Genomic DNA, 19700 nt, shown 5'->3' on the forward strand with positions numbered 1-19700 from the left:
TTTATAGAATAATAACTATCAGTGCTGACTGAGCAGGAAACCAACACTAGAGCACGTGTGGGCACAAAATGTAGCTTTGTATGCAACCAAATTCCAGGCAATTGCCTCGTCTAATTCACTCAGAATTTTTTTTTAATGCTTCCTTTGGAACTGAAGTTCTTTCTGTTTGGTTTCAGCCCAAAGGTGAGCATTTTTTTTGAGAAGGTTAAATCTTTTCAGATGTTTCTGAGGTGTACAAAGAGGAAAAGCTAAACCATCTTCTATTTTGCATACTTCTAGCTTCCATTACCCAAATGGGTTTGAACTTTACTATTTTTATTCTATTTTGAGTCTCATGATCTGCTCAAAAAGTAGCTTATGGAAAAAAGTTCTTCTCAGATCAGTCCTGAAAATAGCTACTTTTGTATTTGCTTAGGTGAGTAAACTTTTCAAACTATGTGAGAGGCCCACATAAGGCCTATATATAGAAATTCATCAACTGGAAAACTGGCAGAATGAATCTATTAAAATCCAGAAAAAACTTGAATCAAGTTTTTAAAAAATAGTTAATCTTTAAAGCATCCATGAATTGGCAAGCCTTCAAGCAAATTATTGAGGCAGCATATATAGTGGGTCAGCTTTGATGCTTATTAGCTGTGTGTGGTTGGTTAAATTGCTTCCCCTTTCTGTGTTTTAGGTTTCTCATTTATAAGAGCGTGATAATAAAAGAACTTATTTCAAAAGATTGTTGTGAGCAATAAATCAGATAATAAACCCAAAGCACACAGAACAGTGAGTGACATTATAAGCTATCAATAAACTGTTTTCTATTCATTACATTGAGACCACCTTAAGATAGCTACAGAGCTTCCCTGGTGCCCCAGTGGTTAAGGATCCGCCTGCCAATGCAGGGGACACGGGTTTGAGCCCTGATCCTGGAAGATCCCACATGCCGTGGAGCAGCTAAGCCCGTGTGCCACAACTACTGAGCCTGCGCTCTAGAGCCAGGGAGCCAAAACTACTGAGCCTGCGAGCCACAACTACTGAGCCCACAAGTCACAAGTACTGAAGCCTGTGTGCCTACAGCCCGTGCTCTGCAACAAGAGAAGCCACAACAATGAGAAGCCCGCACACTGCAATGAAGAGTAGCCCCCGCTCGCCAAAAGTCGAGAAGGCCCATGTGCAGCAGCGAAGACCCAACACAGCCAAAAATAAAAACAGATAAATAAATTTATAAAAAAAAAGATAGCTACAAATACCATTTAATTAAGAAATCAGCATTGCCATTTTAGTGATCACTTGGTGTTTCAACTCATTATTTTCAAACTCAATTGAAATTTTTTTTTCTTATTTCAATGATTTCAAGTGTTTCTTTACAGTTGAAGCGACCTGCCAAATGCAGATGGATTGGGCCGTTTGGAAATGGGACAGTTTCTGAGTATGAGCATTCAATATGCATAGTAAAAATTCCATGCTACTCACTCGACAGCACATTTGGAGATACTCTTTCTGACATTTAATATGTCTCTGGAAAAACAAAAGATGACTCATGTAGAAATAGTAGATTCTGTTGGCTCCCAGCAGATCCTCCTCGGCCCATCCACACCCCACCACCCCCGGTGTTAGCTTTGCCTAAGAACCATACAACGTGGGGTATCACTGTGATGCCACCAACAGTTTTTAAACGGCTTAATACACTTCTTTTGTATGATGCTAATGGATTCCTGGTATTTCATTTTAAGGCTGGCTAGGCCAGAGCTCCACGCTTACCATCAGTGACCATTTCACAAAGTGCCTGGAAACAAGGCAGACACTCGATTTGTTCAATGTGTAATAAGCAAAGGACAGATTTCCACTACAGATGAATTTTGATTTCCATGTTATATATGTTCCTAAAATTTGTGCTGTCAACTAATTTTTTATAAATTGAATATTCATCATATTGCCTTTTTCATAGACTTATAATTTCAGATACCTTTTTACTCATCTACAGATATTTAACACTTAAGGTTTAAGTGTTTCTTCCCTCTTCCGATTTCACAGCTTTCTAACACCCACTCCCTCTTAACTGTAAGAAATTAATGGTATGTGGGCATCTCTTTTGAATAGAATAATCAGCTGCCCCCCCCCCCCAGCGTACTGCTTGCAAATTTTAATTCCCAAGGATAGGTTATCTTCAAGTCAGGGCATACTTATAAATACGTTTATTTCACCATCAGGAGGCAAATAGAAAATAAATTTCAAAGGTAGATAATGTCTCAAATTTTATAACCCTAAAATTAGTGATTAGAGACAATACCAAGCCTGAGAAAATAAAAGATGAAAATTTTGGGTTAAAATCTCTTAAATGTAACAAAAAACCTTGTTACATTTATGACTCAAAAACCAAGGTACCTATTTTGCCTTGGCATAAATAATATGTTGGCTAGCTAGGAATGGTTGTAATTATGTGGTATACAATAAAGGGCTCTATAGATGCCAAAAACAGAAAAATGGAACCAGACCAGAAATCATGTACTGGGTAAACAGCTTCCCAGACAAATGAATTTGGCTGATTTTTTTAAAACTAGTTTCTCTTACTTTCAGTTTTATGATCTTTATTGATAGATCCAAATTCTTTATTTAAAAATTGAGGTACAAGAGTTAGTATCATATACTTCATTCCATGAAATAGTGTAGTCACATATTTAACGGAATAAATTGACCAGACTTTGGGATACTACTTTTAGTACTTTAAATACCAAGCAACTTAAAGCTAACCTTTGTACAAGTTATAAAATAGAGTAGGAAGCTACTTTCTTGATTGATATCTTGAGATTTTTTGTTTTTGCTTTTTGGGTTTTTGTTTTCATCTCAGGAGAAAAATTTAATTCAATTTAAATTTTAATTCAACTTTAAATTCTCTTTGGTAGGAAGATGTCCAATAATTATGATTGTGAGTGTGAGAAATGTCTAATATTTTTTAATTTATAATATTTTCACCCAGAGATAATCACTCTTATCTTCAATATGAATATACCCCTCCTCTTATTCCCCCACCATTTACAATCAAGATTTTTTTTTTTTTTTTTTTTTCAGTACGTGGGCCTCTCACTGTTGCGGCCTCTCCCATTGCGGAGCACAGGCTCCGGACGCGCAGGCTCAGCGGCCATGGCTCACGGGCCCAGCCGCTCCACGGCATGTGGGATCCTCCCGGACCGGGACACGAACCCGTGTCCCCTGCATCGGCAGGCGGACTCCCAACCACTGCGCCGCCAGGGAAGCCCTGGCATTTCTTATTTATGTGTAGGACCCAGCCAGTCCAGGAGAATTGATGGCTTTGGAGGCATCCAGTTACTGTAGACTTGGCAAACACATTGGCATTGAGATGTCTTCAGAGCAGTTTTACGAGAAGTGGAAATGAATAAGTGGGAGCTGGAACATTACTTTGTGGATGTCTCATAATGGATTGTGCTAATAGATTGATGTGTGACAATGTATAATGTCCTCTTTGAGGATTCCTTTGATGTGGCACTAAACTGCTGCTTTAGCTGGTAAATAAGTGCTTGGCTAAAGATAGATGTAACCCTTATTTGCAGTCAGTCTGATGAAGGGGAAGCAGATATCCTTGTTTCCTTAAGTATGAACGATGCATTAACCACCACAGTCAAACAAGACATCAGAGCCCAGTCAAGAAAACAAAAAACACACTAGTTATTTTTAACAAAGAGAATTTTTTTGACCATTTCATCCAATAGGTATTTTATTTATTGATGATCTGCTAGAGCACCCCACTGATTATTTTTCATACATTTCATATTTAATCATCATAACAACACTGTAACCTAAGTATTTTTCCTATTTATTTATTTATCTATATGAATTTCAGGTGTACAACAGTGATTCAATGTTTTTTTCAAAATATTTATTTATTTATTTATTTGTGTTGTGCTGGGTCTTAGTTGCAGTAGGCAGGCTTCTTTGTTGTGGCTGGTGGGCTCCTTAGTTGTGGCTCGCCAGCTCCTTAGTGTGGCATGCAAACTCTTAGTTGTGGCATGCATCTGGGATCTAGTTCCCTGACCAGGGATCAAACCTGGGCCCCCTCCATTGGGAGTGCAGAGTCTTAACCATTGCACCACCGGGGAAGTCCCTTAATATCTTCATAGATTATATTCCATTTAAAGTTATTATAAAATGTTGGCTATATTTCCTGTACTATAGAATATATCCTTGTAGCTTATTGATTTTATACATAGTAGTTTGTACCTCTTTTTTTTTTTTAGTAATTATGGCGCCCGGGTTTAGTTGCTCCGCGGCATGTGGGATCTTCCCGGATCAGGGCTCAAACCCGTGTCCCCTGCATTGGCAGGCAGGTTCTTAACCACTGCGCCTCCAGGGAAGCCCTAGTTTGTACCTGTTAATCCACTTCACCTGTCTTGCACCTCCCAGCTTCTCTCTACCTCCCAATCCTGTAACCACTAGTTTGTTCTCTATATCTGTAACTCTGCTTCTGTTTTGTTATATTCATTCATTTCATATGTTAGATTTCACATATAAGTGATGACATTTGGTATTTGTCTTTTTCTGACTTATTTCACTAAACATAATATCCTCCAAGTCAATCCACATTGTTGCAAATGGCAAAATTCCATTCCTTTTTTTTTTTAACATCTTTATTGGAGTATAATTGCTTTACAATGGTGTGTTAGTTTCTGCTTTATAACAAAGTGAATCAGCTATACATATACATATATCCCCATATCTCCTCCCTCTTGTGTCTCCCTCCCTCCCTCCCTATCCCACCCCTCTAGGTGGTCACAAAGCACCGAGCTGAGCTCCCTGTGCTATGCAGCTGCTTCCCACTAGCTATCTATTTTATATTTGGTAGTGTGTATATGTCCATGCCACTCTCTCACTTCATCCCAGCTTATCCTTCATTCAATGCAATCTCTATCAAACTACCAATGGCATTTTTCACAGAACTAGAACAAAAAATTTCACAATTTGCATGGAAACACAAAAGATCCTGAATAGCCAAAGCAATATTGAGAAAGAAAAACGGAGCTGGAGGAATCAGGCTCCCTGACTTCAGACTATACTACAAAGCTACAGTAATCAAGACAGTATGGTACTGGCACAAAAACAGAAATATAGATCAATGAAACAGGATAGAAAGCCCAGAGATAAACCCACGCACATATGGTCACTTTATCTTTGATAAAGTAGGCAAGAATATACAATGGATAAAAGACGGCCTCTCCATTCTTTTTTTAATGGCTGAGTAGTATTCCATTATGTAGGTATGTGTATGTATATGTATGTAAATATGTGTGTGTGTGTATGTATATATCTTCTTTATCTTTATCCATCTTCTTTATCCATTCATCTCTTGATGGACACTTAGGTTGTTTTCATAGCTTGACTATTGTAAATAATGCTGGCTGCTATGAACATTGGGTTCATGTATCTTTTCAAATTAGTGTTTTTATTTTCTTCAGGTATATACCCAGCAGAGGAATCACTGGATCATATGGTAACTCTATTTTTAGTTTTTTGAGGAATCTCTATGCTATTTTCCATAGTGCCTGCACCAATTTACATTTCCACCAACAGTGTATGAGGGTTCCCTTTTCTTCACATCCCCTCCAGCTTTCATTATCTGTAGACTTTTTGATGATAGCCATTCTGACCAGTGTGAGGTGACTACCTCATTGAGATTTTGATTTGCATTTCTCTAATAATTAGCAATGTTGAGCATCTTTTCATGTGCTTGTTAGCCATCTGTATGTCTTCTTTGGAAAAATACTGCTTTAGGTCTTCTGCCTATTTTTTGATTGGAACTTTTCTTTTAATATATATATTGAGTCATATGAGCTGTTTGTATATTTTGGATATTAACACCTTGTAGGTTGCATCATTTGCCAATATTTTCTCCAATTCCATCGGTTGTCTTTTAACTTCTTACTCTCTTCATTCAATCTTCTCCTGAGTTCTCTGATCATCTTTGCTATCATTGCCTTGAAGTCTTTATCAGGTAGATTGCCTATCTCCACTTCACTTAGTTCTTCCGGGGTTTTATCTTGTTCCTTCATTTGGAACATGTTCCTTTGTTGCCCCATTTTGTCTAATTTGCTCTTTTTATTTCTATGTATTTGGTAGGTTTGTTATATTTTCCGACCTTGAAGAAGTAACCTCTTGTAGGAGATGTCCTGTGTGTCCCAGCAGTGCACTCCCCCCTGGCCACCAGAGTTATAAGCCCTATATGGGCTGCATGGGTCTTTCTGTTGCAGCAGGCTGACTACTGTGGGCAGGCTGGTAGATGTGGCTGGCCCCCAGTCTGGTTGGTTGCTGGGCTCTGCCTTCTGCAGAGGCCGCTGGCTGCTGGTTGGCATGGCCAGGTTCACAAGGCAGATGGCTGCAGGGCCCCACAACTGCCTTATTATGCTGGTCCACTATCCTGGGATTAGGTGGTTACAGGGCCTGGGTTCCCAGTGGCTGCCTGCTGGGGGGGGAGCCAGTTTCTGACACAGCTGGCTCTGGGTTCTGGGGTGTCCCAAAGCTGGTGCTGGCCTGCTGGTGAGTAAGGCTGTATCCCAGGGCAGCTGGCCAAGGGGTCTAAGGTGTCTCAGAGCTGGTGTTGGTCTGGTGGTGGGTGGGGCTGAGGCCCAGGGGTCATGAGGCTAGTGCTGTCACTGGTGGGTGGAACTGGGTCCTGTTATATCTGGCTGTGGGGCCCTGGGGTTTGGGGGCTAGGGCTAGTGCACTGGTGTGTGTGGCCAGGTCCTAGGCCCTCTGGTGGACAGGGCTGTGCCCCAGAGTGGGATCAAGGATCTTAAAAAGCAGCCTGCTTACTGGGGAATAGGGTATGTCCTTGCAGGGCTAATTGCTTGGCCTGGGGCATCCCAGTACCAGTGAGGACAGACTGGTACGGGGGGCTGGGTCCTGGTGCTGATAGGCTCGAGGGAGGGTTCCAAAATGACGCTCCCCAGCACCACTGTCCACCTGGTAGTAGGAGCTCCCCAAATGGCTGCAGCCAGTGTCTGTGTCCCTGGGGTGACCTCCGGGTTCCTCCTGCCTCTCTAGGAGTCTCTCCAAGATCAGGAGGTGGCTCTGACCCAGGCTCCTTTCAAATTATTTCTTCTGTTCTGGGTCCTGGAGCATGTGGATTTTGTGTGCATCCTTTAAGAGTGGAGTCTCTACTTCCCACAGCCCTCTGGCTCTCCCCAAAGTAAGCCCTGCTGCGGCCGTCAAATCCAAACATTCTGGGGGTTCATCTTCCTGGTGCAGGACCCCTGGGCTGGGGAGCCCAGTGGGGACCTCAGACCCCTCACTCTTTGGGGGAGAACCTCTGCAGTTGTAATTCTCGTCCCATATGTGAGTCACCTGTGGGTATGGGTCTTGACTATACCGTGTCTCCTACCCATCTTGTTGTGTTTCCTTCTTTATATCCTTAGTTGTAGAAGACCTTTTCAGCTTTTTCCCAGTCTTTCTCGTCAATAGTTGCTATGTAAATAGTTGTAATTTTGGTGTGCCCATGAGAGGAGGGGAGCTCGGCGTCTTCCTACTCCACCATCTTGCCCACCACTCCAACAGAGAAAATTTAATAAAGGAAATTGATTAAATAGTATTGGATGTAGGCAAAAAGGGAACATTAAGGTAATGCAGGTAAACACTTTCAGGGAGTAACTGTGACCCCCATGGCTGGGGGAACAAAAGGAAGAGTTAGATGTGCAAAATCTGCAAGCTTGGAGGGGCCCTAAGAAGATGGGTATACGACCTCCACAGAGGGGGTGCCGCCACCTGCTCTTGGCACATTACTGGGGGAGTGATGACATTGGCAAAAGGGATGGAGCAAATCCCTTCTTCCTCCTCCAGGCTTTTTGTCTCCCTCTACTGTTCCCATTCACAGAACCTAACAGAAAATGCTCTCGCAAAAGAGAAATGCCAGTCCCAGCATCATGGAGCATGTATACAAGGGTGGGTTTGTAGCTGAGAGACAGGAGCTTAATCCCTCACAGAGAGTGCTAAATGAGATCTGGACATTCCTGTTCCTCTGGTTATGAGTTATTAATCCATAACCACAAGCAAAGAAGCCTATGAAAAAGACAAGTTGTCTAACTAAGTAAGCCTAAGTTCATGGTAATTGAGTTCTCCATTAATCTATGCTTAGTAAGGAAATCCAATTGATTTTGTCAATAAACAAATAGCTGTAGTTTCCAAAATTATTTTAAAAACCTTTCTGAGAGAAAAACTTAAAATTGAAGAAATTCATATATCAATTTGGTATTTTTAAATAAATTTGGGGGAAATGTTGCATTATTCACTTGAGAATTTGAACAACTCTGCATTCTACCAGACATATTTAGAACCAGCATCAAACTGGTAGTAAATGGCTGTAAAGTGTAAATAGACACCATATATCAAGGGCTAGTCCACTTTTTCTGCTTCTGTTATTTAATCCCTTCCTTGAAGTAGCTCTCCTTTTAAAGTCCTTGAAAACAATCATGTAAAAGCCATGTATATATGTCAAAACAGCCGGTCACTTAAGAAAAAGGGCAGGAGAGAAATCATGTTGGTTATTGTGTTTGAGCAGAACTCCTGATTGTTTTATTTTTTTCACTTTTTATTCAGTTTTGTTGGAAAGTAGAACATTAATTCATTCACTTTATTTAGTGCCTCCAGTGTGTTAACTTTGTTTAGTGCTGGGGATATAAAGATAGAGAGATTGAGTCTGCTTTTTTTGTTTTTTTGGCTACACTACCATGCGTCATGCTTGACCTTAGTTCCCCAGCTAGGGATCGAACCTGTGCCCCCTGCAGTGGAAGCATGGATTCTTAACCACTGGGCGGCCATTGAAGTCCTGAGCCTGTTCTTAAGGGATTTAATGATTAATAGACAAAGATGGGTATGTATACAGTAACTGAATTATCAGATACCATGATAGAACCAGGTAGTCTGTGCCATAAAGACACTTGAGGAGTGGTCAGTTCTGCCTTTGGGATGGGGATGGATAGGAAAGTCTCCCCTGAGGAAGTGACATTTGAGTCTTAAAAGTGTGAACATGGGGCTTCCCTGGTGGTGCAGTGGTTGAGAGTCCGCCTGCCGATGCAGGGGACAAGGGTTCGTGCCCTGGTCCGGGAAGATCCCACATGCCGCAGAGCGGCTGGGCCCGTGAGCCGTGGCCGCTGAGCCTGCACGTCCAGAGCCTAAAAAAGTGTGAACATGGAGATCAATCAAGTAGATAGTGAACATAGGTAAACAGCCTCCATTGATTCTTTTTCTTTCCATCCCCTGCCATTTTTTTTTTTTTTTTGTCGATCAGATATAGTATGTGGAAATGTCAGAGATATGGTACCAATGGAAGAGTAAGAACAAACCACAGTGGTAACAGGGCCAAAAGAAGAAAGAATTCAAAAAATATAAAGATTTTTGCCAAGATGAGTAAATTTGTTTTATTTTTGTTTTGACCTTGAGCTTTTACAATACACTATTTCCTCTTCTATCTACCTGATCACATGCTCCCTTTAAATGTTATTGTAGCCATATTGCCTTTGGCCTTATAAAATGCAAATTATACTATGCAAAAGCAATTTTAATATAGGAATTAAATACAGACTCCATTTGTTTTCACTAAGTATGTGCTATAATCAGTGAATATTGATCTGTATAACTGATGGTAGAATTTAGCTTGGAGTTAAAATATGGCAGAAACTGAAACATATTTGAGGGAGGACTTCAATAACAAATATGTGGGGTTTGGGTGGTTTGGATTTTTGAATAATGTATTTGAACATGGGTTGAAGGATGGGTCTGGGAGTTTTTTTTGTTGATTTTTAAGAGGAAAAATATCATCTAAGTGTTTAATTTATCTTTTTATTTAAAAAAAGAATATGTAATTGGATACCTTATTACTTCAGTGAAAGGCATATGCAGGGACTGACTGTATTCCACTGTCATTTGTGTTCCAGTCACCAAGACCCAACTGTAGAGAAAAGGGACTACACCTGCACATAGAGATTATGTTTTGTTGGAGTAACAATTTAGAATAGTGATTTTCAAATGACTTCTGCATCTTCCGGAAAACATGTTAATGTATAGATTTTCAAGCACTCTTCCTCCATCTCCCACTGTGAGATTCAGATATAGCTGGTCTGGGAAGAGTCCCATAAATCTGCATTTTTAATAAGTACTCCAAGTGATTCTGATATAGATGACCTTGGATTATACTTTAAGAAAGGCACCGTAGGGAATTCCTGGCGGTCCAGTGGTTAGGACTTGGCACTTTCACTGCTGTGGCCCCGGCTTCAGTCCCTGGTCAGGGAACTAAGATCCCACAAGCCATGCAGTGCAGCCAAAAGAAAAAAAAAAAAAGGGACCATAGAAATTTCATGCTGAAATTTTTCGTATATGAAATTTCATAATGCAGAATATAGAGCTATTAAAAGGCAAAAGGCTTGGAACAGTTCTTATAGATATTCTTCTTACTGACTTCTGCTAAAGAAAGATGACTTCCTTAACTTAATTAATGCCTGTAAGCGTGAGGGTGATGATTATATATGGTATTGTTAGTTATCCTGTTCTTTTTCTTCTCTCTTTCTCACTCTCTCTTTTTAAAGATTTTTCTATTTTTCGTATCCTCTCCTGATTTTTCCACCTGTCTTTCAGTTGTTCTGTATCTACATTGAAAATATATAGAGACATTGCGTACTATACTATCTCCTTTATAATCATAATTTAGCCTTAGGTCTTAATCATAATTTAATGTTCAGTCCTTATGTTGGATATCTCCCACATCATTTTGTGTGATGAGAGCTTAAAGTAGATTCTTTAGAAGACTCTGTAAGAAGGGCTCATGGGAGCAATATTTCCTAAGTATATTCATAACAGTTTATCTGTAGCCTTGTTATACTAGTGAACAAGTTTAGCTGGCTATAGAATCCTTGATATGGGAATTTTCTTATTTTTTTCTTGAATGCCTCAATTTTTCTCTTCTTGAATACTTAAAATATATTATTTCTTTGTCTTGTGGCATAAGTATAGCTGTTGGAAAGTCTAATTGCAATCTTATTATTTTTCCTTATAAATGACTTCATCTTTTTTGTGTGGTAGTCCAAAGAATTTTTATCTTTTCATTTAAAATATAATACCTTTTACTAGAATAATCTCAGGGTTGGCTATTCTAAGTTGATTGCCCTAAGTTCGGGAAATTTGATTTAAATATGTAGATTTATATCATCTTTTATTTCGTGAACATTTCTTTAAATTTATTTATTTATTTATTTATTTATGGCTGCGCTGGGTCTTAGTTGTGGCATGCGGAATCTTTGTTGTGGCATGCAGCATTTTCTTAAATTACAGTTTTTAGTGTTGTTCTGCCCCATTGCTTTGCTTTTCTTCTTCAGAGACTCCTATTATGTAGAAGTCCCCCTCCCCTTGTTCTATCACTTTCTCTCAAATCTCTTTAAAAACATATTTTTATTTTTTACCTAAAATATTTTTTCCATTTTCCATTTCTCTTCAGGCATTATTCATTGTGTTCATTTACTCTTTAGTTTCTTCTAGTTTAGTGTTAATTTCTTAATTTAAACTTGTTTGATTCTTTCCTGAGTCCTTTATCCTCTCTTTCAAACCTCCATTTCCTCCATTCATATTAGAGTTTTTTCAATTCTGATTTGTTTCTTCTTTTATAGTTCCTATTATTTAAAAACATTTCTTTTCACTTGTTTTGAAATTTTAAGTTCCAGTTTTCAGCTTTTTGTAGGGATGTCTGACATGTTTTCATTATCTCTAGGGATATCTTCTACATTATTTAAATTCTCTTTCCTTTTGTTTCCCATCATAATTCAATCTCAATTTATTTCTGTTGCTCATTTTAAAGTGAAAGTAGATTTCTTTAGCAAAGAGGTAAAAACACATGGCCCCATATGCTTAAGATTTGCTTCCTCTGTTCCCTTCCTCCATTTGTGTCTTGAACTTCTCTTTCCTTTGCCCCATTTCTCTGTCCTCCTTAATTTGATCCTATTTCCAGAAGTTTCTCCTCAATACAGGGATTTGACTTGAAAGAGAGTTTTGTTCACAGGGGCCAGACTGCTTCAGCACCGACACTCAGACCTATCGCCATCCCATTGCTCTCACCTACAGACTAGATCCTGCAGGACTGCCACCTGGTTTCAGCTGAGTTCAGATTAGCTTTCTGTACTTTCTAACGAGTCCTTGATGGTAGTTTTGCGGTTCTCCTGATGCTGTCCCCACTAGCCTCTATTCTGAGGTTTGAGGGAATATGTAGTCATCTAGTTTTCTTGTGTATATTCTTGGTGAGTTTTTGATTTTGCAGACTAATTGTTCTGTCTGGGTGTTTTTGGAGGGGGAGCAGGGCAGGGAAGAGGATTCACAGAGTTTCAGAAAATAAACCACTAACCCCACCTCAATCTTCTTTTATTTATATTTTTCAGGTATGTGAATATATCTTCTCAAGTAGATTTCTCAATTTCTCTACAGAAAACAATTTTTAGAAATGATACCCACCATTTATTGAGTACTTACTACATTCCAGGTACTGAACGAATTAAATGTTTTATAAAGTATTCATTGAGTTTTACAACAACCTTTGGATGTAGTTACTTTATGCCCATTAAATAAGGGTAACCACAGTTTAAAAAGCTAAAATATTTGATCCCAGGTTGGGGTAGGCAGCTTCTAAGTTGGCACTAATGAACCCTGCCTCCTGGTGTTCATGTGCTTATGTGATCCCTTTCCCTCCGCGTGGATGGGATCAAGTGACTTGCTTGTAATAAACAGAGTATGGAAAACATGATGGTATGTCACTTCTGAAATTAGCCCACAGGAAGACTGTGGCTCAAGCACTCACTCTCTCTTGCTTGCTTGCTCATCCTGATGGAAGCCAGCTGCCATGTTGTGTGTTGCCTTAGGAGAGGCCCATGTAGAACGATCTGAGGGACGCTTCCAGACAACAGCCAGCAAGGAACTGAAGCCCTCCGCCCAACAGCCCATGAGGAACTGGATACAGCTAACAACCACATGAATGAGTTGGAAGTGGATCATGGAGCCTTTGAATGAGACCACAACTCCAGCTGACAATTTTTTTTAAATTAAATTTTATTGGAATATAGTTGCTTTACAATGTTGTGTTAGTTTCTGCTGTACAGCAGAATGAATCAGCCATACATATACGTCCAGCTGACATTTTGATTGCAGTCTTGTGAGAGATTTTGAGCCAGAGGCACCTGGCTAAGTTATACTAGGATTCTGGACCCACAAAAATCCACAGATAATGTTTGTTGTTTTAAGCTGTTAATTTGGAGGTAATTTATTATACAGCAAGAAATAATTAATGCACAGGTCATAGAAGTAATAAGTGTTCCAGTTGACCTTGAACACAGGGGTTCTCATTCCAGGGTCTATATTCACCTCTTTGTGACACTGACCTTGAGTAGCCTTTAACTTTATGAGCTACTATTTCTACCACATTGAATTTGACGGTCTTCCTGCTCTTCCTTTGTTCTATTAATTTTTCTTTAAAAGAACCTTTTCTGCGTAGAAACTGCCTGTTGCTGAACTGAGTAGTAAGTGAGCACTTTCTCTAAGTCATGGAAATTTGGAGTCAGAAGGAACTTGAAAATTCATATAGTCCAGACCAACCTGTTCCCAGTTTTTACAGGTAAGGAAATTAGGTCCAGCAAAATTAAGAAACTTGCCTAAAGTTACAGAATTAGTGAAAGAATGGAGATTAAAATCCAGGTCTCCTGATGTCCAGTTTAGGACTGTGGGCAGGTACATACTGGTAGTTCTACATGGTCGTAGCTCACAGCACGTTCTGAATGTGCAGTAGATTCAATTTGATTCCCATTCATTTTCTCTGTACAAAAACAGAGGGATCATGAAGGGAACAGCCGATGATGAGTAGGATATTTACTTCCTTTGCTCTTAGGCTCACCTTCTCTGAAGGAGAGGTCAACAGTCTGAGTCCAACTGAATGACTATTCGTCTTCCAATCCCTTAACCACAGCACTGGCTCCAACATGGCAATGAAGTTTCATACTCAGAGCCAGCTTCAAATGATTTGTCTTGGCTCTTTGGATTCATTGAGAAGCATTTCCTGAGCTGGAGTGGAAGGGGCTGTGATCAACTAGTAATGTCAGCCATGAGTGGAGGTTGAGGGTGTGGTAGACTTTGTGCCATGTATTTGCCCACTGGTGTTTCTGTAGTTTTGGGCCTGGTCCTTCCTTTGATGACCCATGCTTTTCCTGCTATGAACGATTCTTGCCACACAAGCTGCCCATGAAAGCCCTCGTTTCTGGGATCTTTTTCTTCTCATTTGATGTGAGGTTTAGCACATAAGTGACATTGGTGAAATTTACCTTGTAACTGAGTATAGTGTTAGAAGAGGAGCCAGTTCTCACATCCCTGAAGGCTGGATGCTTTTATGGCTCCATTTCTGGCTAGATCTGAAAATCACATTGCCAGCAACCTGCCAGTCCATCAAAAAAAAAAAATGCAGGAAGGTACAGTTTTGCACATGCTTACTCTGTTGTCTTTTGCTAAACGTTCCCTCTTCTTCAGTCCCAGGGGCTCATGAGGATAAATTTGCACGTTAGTATTAGTCCGGTTATCCTGAACGATAGGGTAAAATATTGGTATTGTAGATCAAAAGCACAATTAACATGTGCCTTGAAACTTGGACAGAAACTTGTAGGAGCTGTGAGGCTGAGGCTTATACATCTCCGTGGGTGGTAGTTTCAACATGGCACTGCTAGCTTTTTTTTTTTTTTTTTTCCCCTTTCCCATTTTGGTAAGTGGAATATTGGGCAATGTTGGAATTCAGTGACTGGGAAAGTTTGTTTCCTCCTTCTATTCTTCTATCTGCTGTTTAACTTTCTTCTTCCATTTGGATTCATTCTATTCTCTTTTCAGTGACCTACGTTTTCTCTTTTCCTTTTCAGCATTGGGGTATTGAAGCCCCAATGAAAATGTTTACTTTTCATAATATTCTTTATCAGAAGCCTATTTTATTGAAATAGTGATAGAATCCAACATGCCCTCTGGCAACTAGATAGTCTCTGCCCTTGACTTCCGGAAAACACAAAACCATTCCTTTCCTGATGAGAAAGCTGTAAAAACTTGAACATGCCTTGATGCTTTGAGCTGTGGAATTTAGGCAAGTCACTTTTGTTCTATATGCTTTATTTGTACCCAGATATAAATGTGTGTGCCTGTGTGTGTGTGTGTGTGTGAGAGAGAGAGAAAGAGAGATCAGTAGTTTTGTGAGCCTTTGGAACCCTGGGATCATGGAAGGAAAAGGTGAAAATTGAGCTAGTAAGAATCCCCTATCCTTTTTCGACCAGAATAACTCTGTTATTATTAGTTTTCTATAAGAGCTTTCTGCATTAGAGTTTATGTGAAACACAGATTCTGTTTTTTAAATGTGAAAACTACCAGCATCAATGAGCCTCAGATTCCTTCCACCACTAACAGTTTGCATTACCTCCATGTAATCAGGCCCAGACAGGAGAGAAAGCCAGTGTGATGGAACATCATTTCTGTCAGGTGTCTCTGTATTTCAGTCACAACCACTCCAGACTGTGGGTCTCCAGGCGTGTTATCCTCGTGAGGTATTAGCTATTCTCTTCTGTAAAATGGAGATGATAGTTGTACCAACCTTATAGGATTGTGGTGAGAAACAAATGAGATAATTAGCAGTGTCCAGCAAATTAGAAATACTCAATAAGTGTGAGGCGTTACTGTTAGTCTGAAAAGACTAAAAGACATGCTACATGGCATGCTCATCTTCTTTTATTACTTCATTTGTGTTTATGTCAAGTAAACCTCCTCCTAGAACCAAATATAAAGGTATTAAAATAGAATATCAATACTTTGCTGCTCTTTTGACACTACAGGGAAATTTTATATAATTTTAGAATGTTCACTTAAGATCTCTAAAATATACTGTACCATACCATGGCTATAATTTTGGGCCAAAAAGTTGCAGTGAAAAGTTAAAGTGAAAAAAAATGAGATGGAACAAATAGTTTCTTGGGTGATGCTTTGCTGAAAATCAACTTTTTCATAAGTTTTAAGCATATCTTTGCACAACTTCATTTTTCTTTGAGTTTTTAGGTCTCAATTTTTTGAACTGTGAAGTAAAAGGACTGGACCAGATAATTTTTCAGGTTCAACATTGATGCTTCTCAGTTGATTTTCACATAATCTGGCACTCTAATCAGTTTGTCTCATTTCTCCAGACCTCTGTTTCCTCAGCTGCAAATTAAGAAGAGAACGTTCCTACCTATCAGCTGGTTTTAATTCTAGCATCAGAGTTTTCTAACTTTTCTATTTATGCTCTTCTTCAACTTGGTTACTCTCTGGTTACATAATCATCCAAACTGTATCACAAAATAATTTCTAAACATATGTTTCTATGTGCATGGTTAAAAGCTTGTTAGACTATATAGTACCAGGCAATTGCTGGGTGTTGGAGACACAGTGATGTAAAGATACATTTCTTGCCTTCGGGAACTCAGTCATCAGATGTATAATCATGATGATGATAAAGACAATAAATGCAAAGATAATTGCTTTAATGGGAATGAGCACAGTATTCATTGAAAACAAAAGGTAAGGAGAACCTAGATCAGCCTGATTGTGAGGTGTTTGTGAAGGTCAGACAAACAAAAGGGGAGAGAGTGTTCCAGCTGGAGGAATACTATTTGCAAAGCACAGAGCTCCAGATGAGAGAGCAGGACTAGACAAGGAATTACAAATTGCTCTGCACTGTTGGAGTGTGAAATGTACAAAGAGAATGAGTTGGGATTGCTAAGCGAGGGGACTTCCAAGAGCTTTGTAGGCCATTGAATTGAGTAATATCTGTCCGTGTATTGAGATTATTCAAATGTAAGTGAAATGCCAAGGTTTTAAATTTAAATTGAAAAGTAGTTATTAATATAAATTTCTGAAACTCTTACAAAAATACATCAGTTTAGGATCAATAGTTTTGTATTTTGTCTTAGAAGAAACGAATTCAGGGAAACTAATTAAGAGAATCTGGAAAAGAACACCAATCCATTTTACTTTAAAAGTTCTCAGAGGGGGCTTCCCTGGTGGCACAGTGGTTGAGAGTCTGCCTGCCGATGCTAGGGGACGCGGGTACGTGCCCCGGTCCCGGAAGATCCCACGTGCTGTGGAGCGGCTGGGCCCGTGAGCCATGGCCGCTGAGCCTGCGCGTCCGGAGCCTGTGCTCCGCAACGGGAGAGGCCACAACAGTGAGAGGCCCGCGTACCGCCAAAAAATAAAATAAAATAAAATAAGTTCTCAGAGGAGTTTTTTCATTAGATGACCACTAATCAAAGTTCGGCGTGCATTTCTAAAGTAAATGTAAGATAACACTCCTTTTTTTTTTTTTAAAGTCTTATGGATTTTCATATTTTGTAAACTTGAAGATTTAAGGTGATCTTAGTTATTTAAGTTTTTCACAGGGATTTAAAAAAATTATTTATTTATTTGGTTGCTGTGGGTCTTAGTTGCAGCAGTCAGACTCCTTAGTTGTGGCATGCAAACTCTTAGTTGCAGCATGCGTGTGGGATCTAGTTCCCTGACCAGGGATCGAACCCTGGGCCCCCTGCACTGGGAGTGTGGAGTCTTATACACTGCGCCACCAGGGAAGTCCCAGACTTTTCTTTTTGAGAGTTTTACTCCATTAAAAAAAAAAAAAATCTGCACGATTACCTGGCATCTGATCTGTTCCTATCCTTCCGAGTAACTGAAATTTATTCTTTTCTTGAATGATATAGGAAGATAAAGACAAAAAAAAACAAATATACTTAACGGAAACAAAGATTTTCAATTATTCAAACTGTTGTTCAATTTTTGTAGAAAGAGCACAGCACTCAATGTTGTGAATTCAAGGTTCTGTTATTTATATACCATTTCAATAATGGTATTATGTATTACTTCATTACCTTTTCTATAATCAAAGTTATACATCCATATGGTTTAAAGAATCAACTTGTTCTAGAAGACTTGTGTAATAACCAGAAGTATAACATATGCCTTCCCTCCATTTCCCATTTCCTACAGGCAACCACTTCCAACACTTTCAGCTCCATTCTATTTTTACCTCATATCTCCAAATAACATGCTTATATTGCTACTTCTTGATTTTAGAAAAGCTTTAGTCATTATCTATTGGTGTTCCCCTAGAGCAGATGAGGTCTCACTTTTTTACTACTGCCTCCCCAAAGCCCCCACTACCCACATGTATACTTCCCAATCCTCAAATTCCTAATCTAGTTATATTTATAATTTAGGTTAGATCAGTATCCAGAGTTTACATCATTACAACTACGTAAATACTAGTTACAGCTCAGCCATGGAGAATACTGTAATTTTTCAGCACAATGTCTTGTTATATCAATACTTGGAGTTATTAATAGTTTTCTATGAACCAATCATGAATTTAACCCCAAAGTCTCCGAAAACTTTCTTAATCTCTGAATATGTTCATAGTCAAGAATTCTATCTATTTAATCTAGAAGAAATCTCAACCCTGGAGATGTCTGACCTATTCCAATTTTTGTTCTCCTTTCACCATCATTCTGAGGGGGCCCTTTGCCTCTATCATGTGCTGGATCTCTTATTTCCCACGTTCCATGTTTTCCTCTTCATCTTGATTTACTCTTTTGTTTTGGTGGCACACAACCTTCAGCAGCTTGTTCAGGTAGAGTATAAGGAGAGGTCTTTGAGACCCCGCATATGGATGCATGAATTCGTCCTTGTGTTTGATCGATAGTTTTGCTGGATTCTACTTCTACGTTGGAGAAGTTTCAACTTCTACATTGAAAATTATTTGCCATCAGGCACTGTTCCATTGCCTTCTAGCTCCTGGTGTTTCACCTGTTTGGCAGGACTCCTATGTTTTCTCTGTGCCTGCACCCATGAAGCTTAGTACTGGTGGAGAAAGTCAGGACAAGCAGACTGATGCCATTATAAATTTATGACTACCAACATGAACTGGACTCTCAACAGTACCAATTTATTCTTTTAAAAAATTTGATTGAAGTATAGTTGATTTAAAGCAGCAGCATTCCAATTCATTCTTTTACAGATGCAAAAGCTATTTTAAAACCTCTAAACACACACACACACACACACACACACACACACACACATGCACACACACACCCCTCCCTACTTTTCTCAAACCTCTGGCAGCTCTTCTCCCCACTCTCAACAGATAACTTTGACTTTTACTTTTTCTGGAAAATAAAAGCCATCAGATGGGATGCCCTTGTGTTCCAGAGATGATGTTTCTCCTCTACTTGTATCTTAAAGTCTATTCTGTTCCTGTTTTCAAAGCCCTATAATAATGACGACTCCTTTTTTTTAATATACGTTCCATCTCTGTCAACTGGACCATGTATAGTGGTTTTTCCAGTGCTCAAACCTCACCCATTAAATCATCATCCAACCTAACAGCCAACCAACCCGATAAACAAGAAACATCTACCCACATTATCCTTCAGCTACTACTATTTCCTCCCGTTCTTAGCCAAACTTCTCCTAGATTGCTGTCTTTACTCCTCATTTCATTAGCTATATTCACTTCTCTACCACACCATTCTGGCTTTCTTACTAAGGTTCCAGTGACCTCCATCAAAACTTTTTGACCTCTCTTAGTGCACAAAGATGATCACACTTTCCTGTTTGGAACAGAATCATTCCTGGGCTTA

The 19700-nt window shown here is 39.4% G+C and overlaps 1 protein-coding gene across 12 annotated transcripts in view; it reads left to right on the forward strand.

The window, feature by feature from the left end:
- LOC113612167 (uncharacterized) overlaps positions 1–13087 on the forward strand; it is a 79590-nt gene extending 66503 nt beyond the window's left edge. For 4 of the 12 annotated variants that reach the window (XR_003429746.1, XR_003429749.1, XR_003429750.1 and 1 more), the window contains 3 exons: positions 5457–5491; positions 12411–12511; positions 12796–13087. Coding sequence is in view for 6 of the 12 variants with exons in the window: in XM_027091810.1 (XP_026947611.1) it covers positions 12411–12511; positions 12864–13000 (238 nt within the window). In the remaining 6 variants the exon portion in view is untranslated. Of the gene's footprint in view, positions 1–5456; positions 5492–11235; positions 12273–12410; positions 12512–12795 lie in introns of those variants that run through there. The other 8 variants (XR_003429748.1, XM_027091812.1, XM_027091810.1 and 5 more) reach the window with 6 other exon arrangements.
- The last annotated feature ends 6613 nt before the right edge of the window (positions 13088–19700 follow it).

This window comes from Aethalodelphis obliquidens, unplaced genomic scaffold (genome assembly GCF_003676395.1).
Source record: "Aethalodelphis obliquidens isolate GAN/ISIS:26980383/991018 unplaced genomic scaffold, ASM367639v1 scaffold73, whole genome shotgun sequence".
Lineage (NCBI taxonomy): Eukaryota > Metazoa > Chordata > Mammalia > Artiodactyla > Delphinidae > Aethalodelphis > Aethalodelphis obliquidens.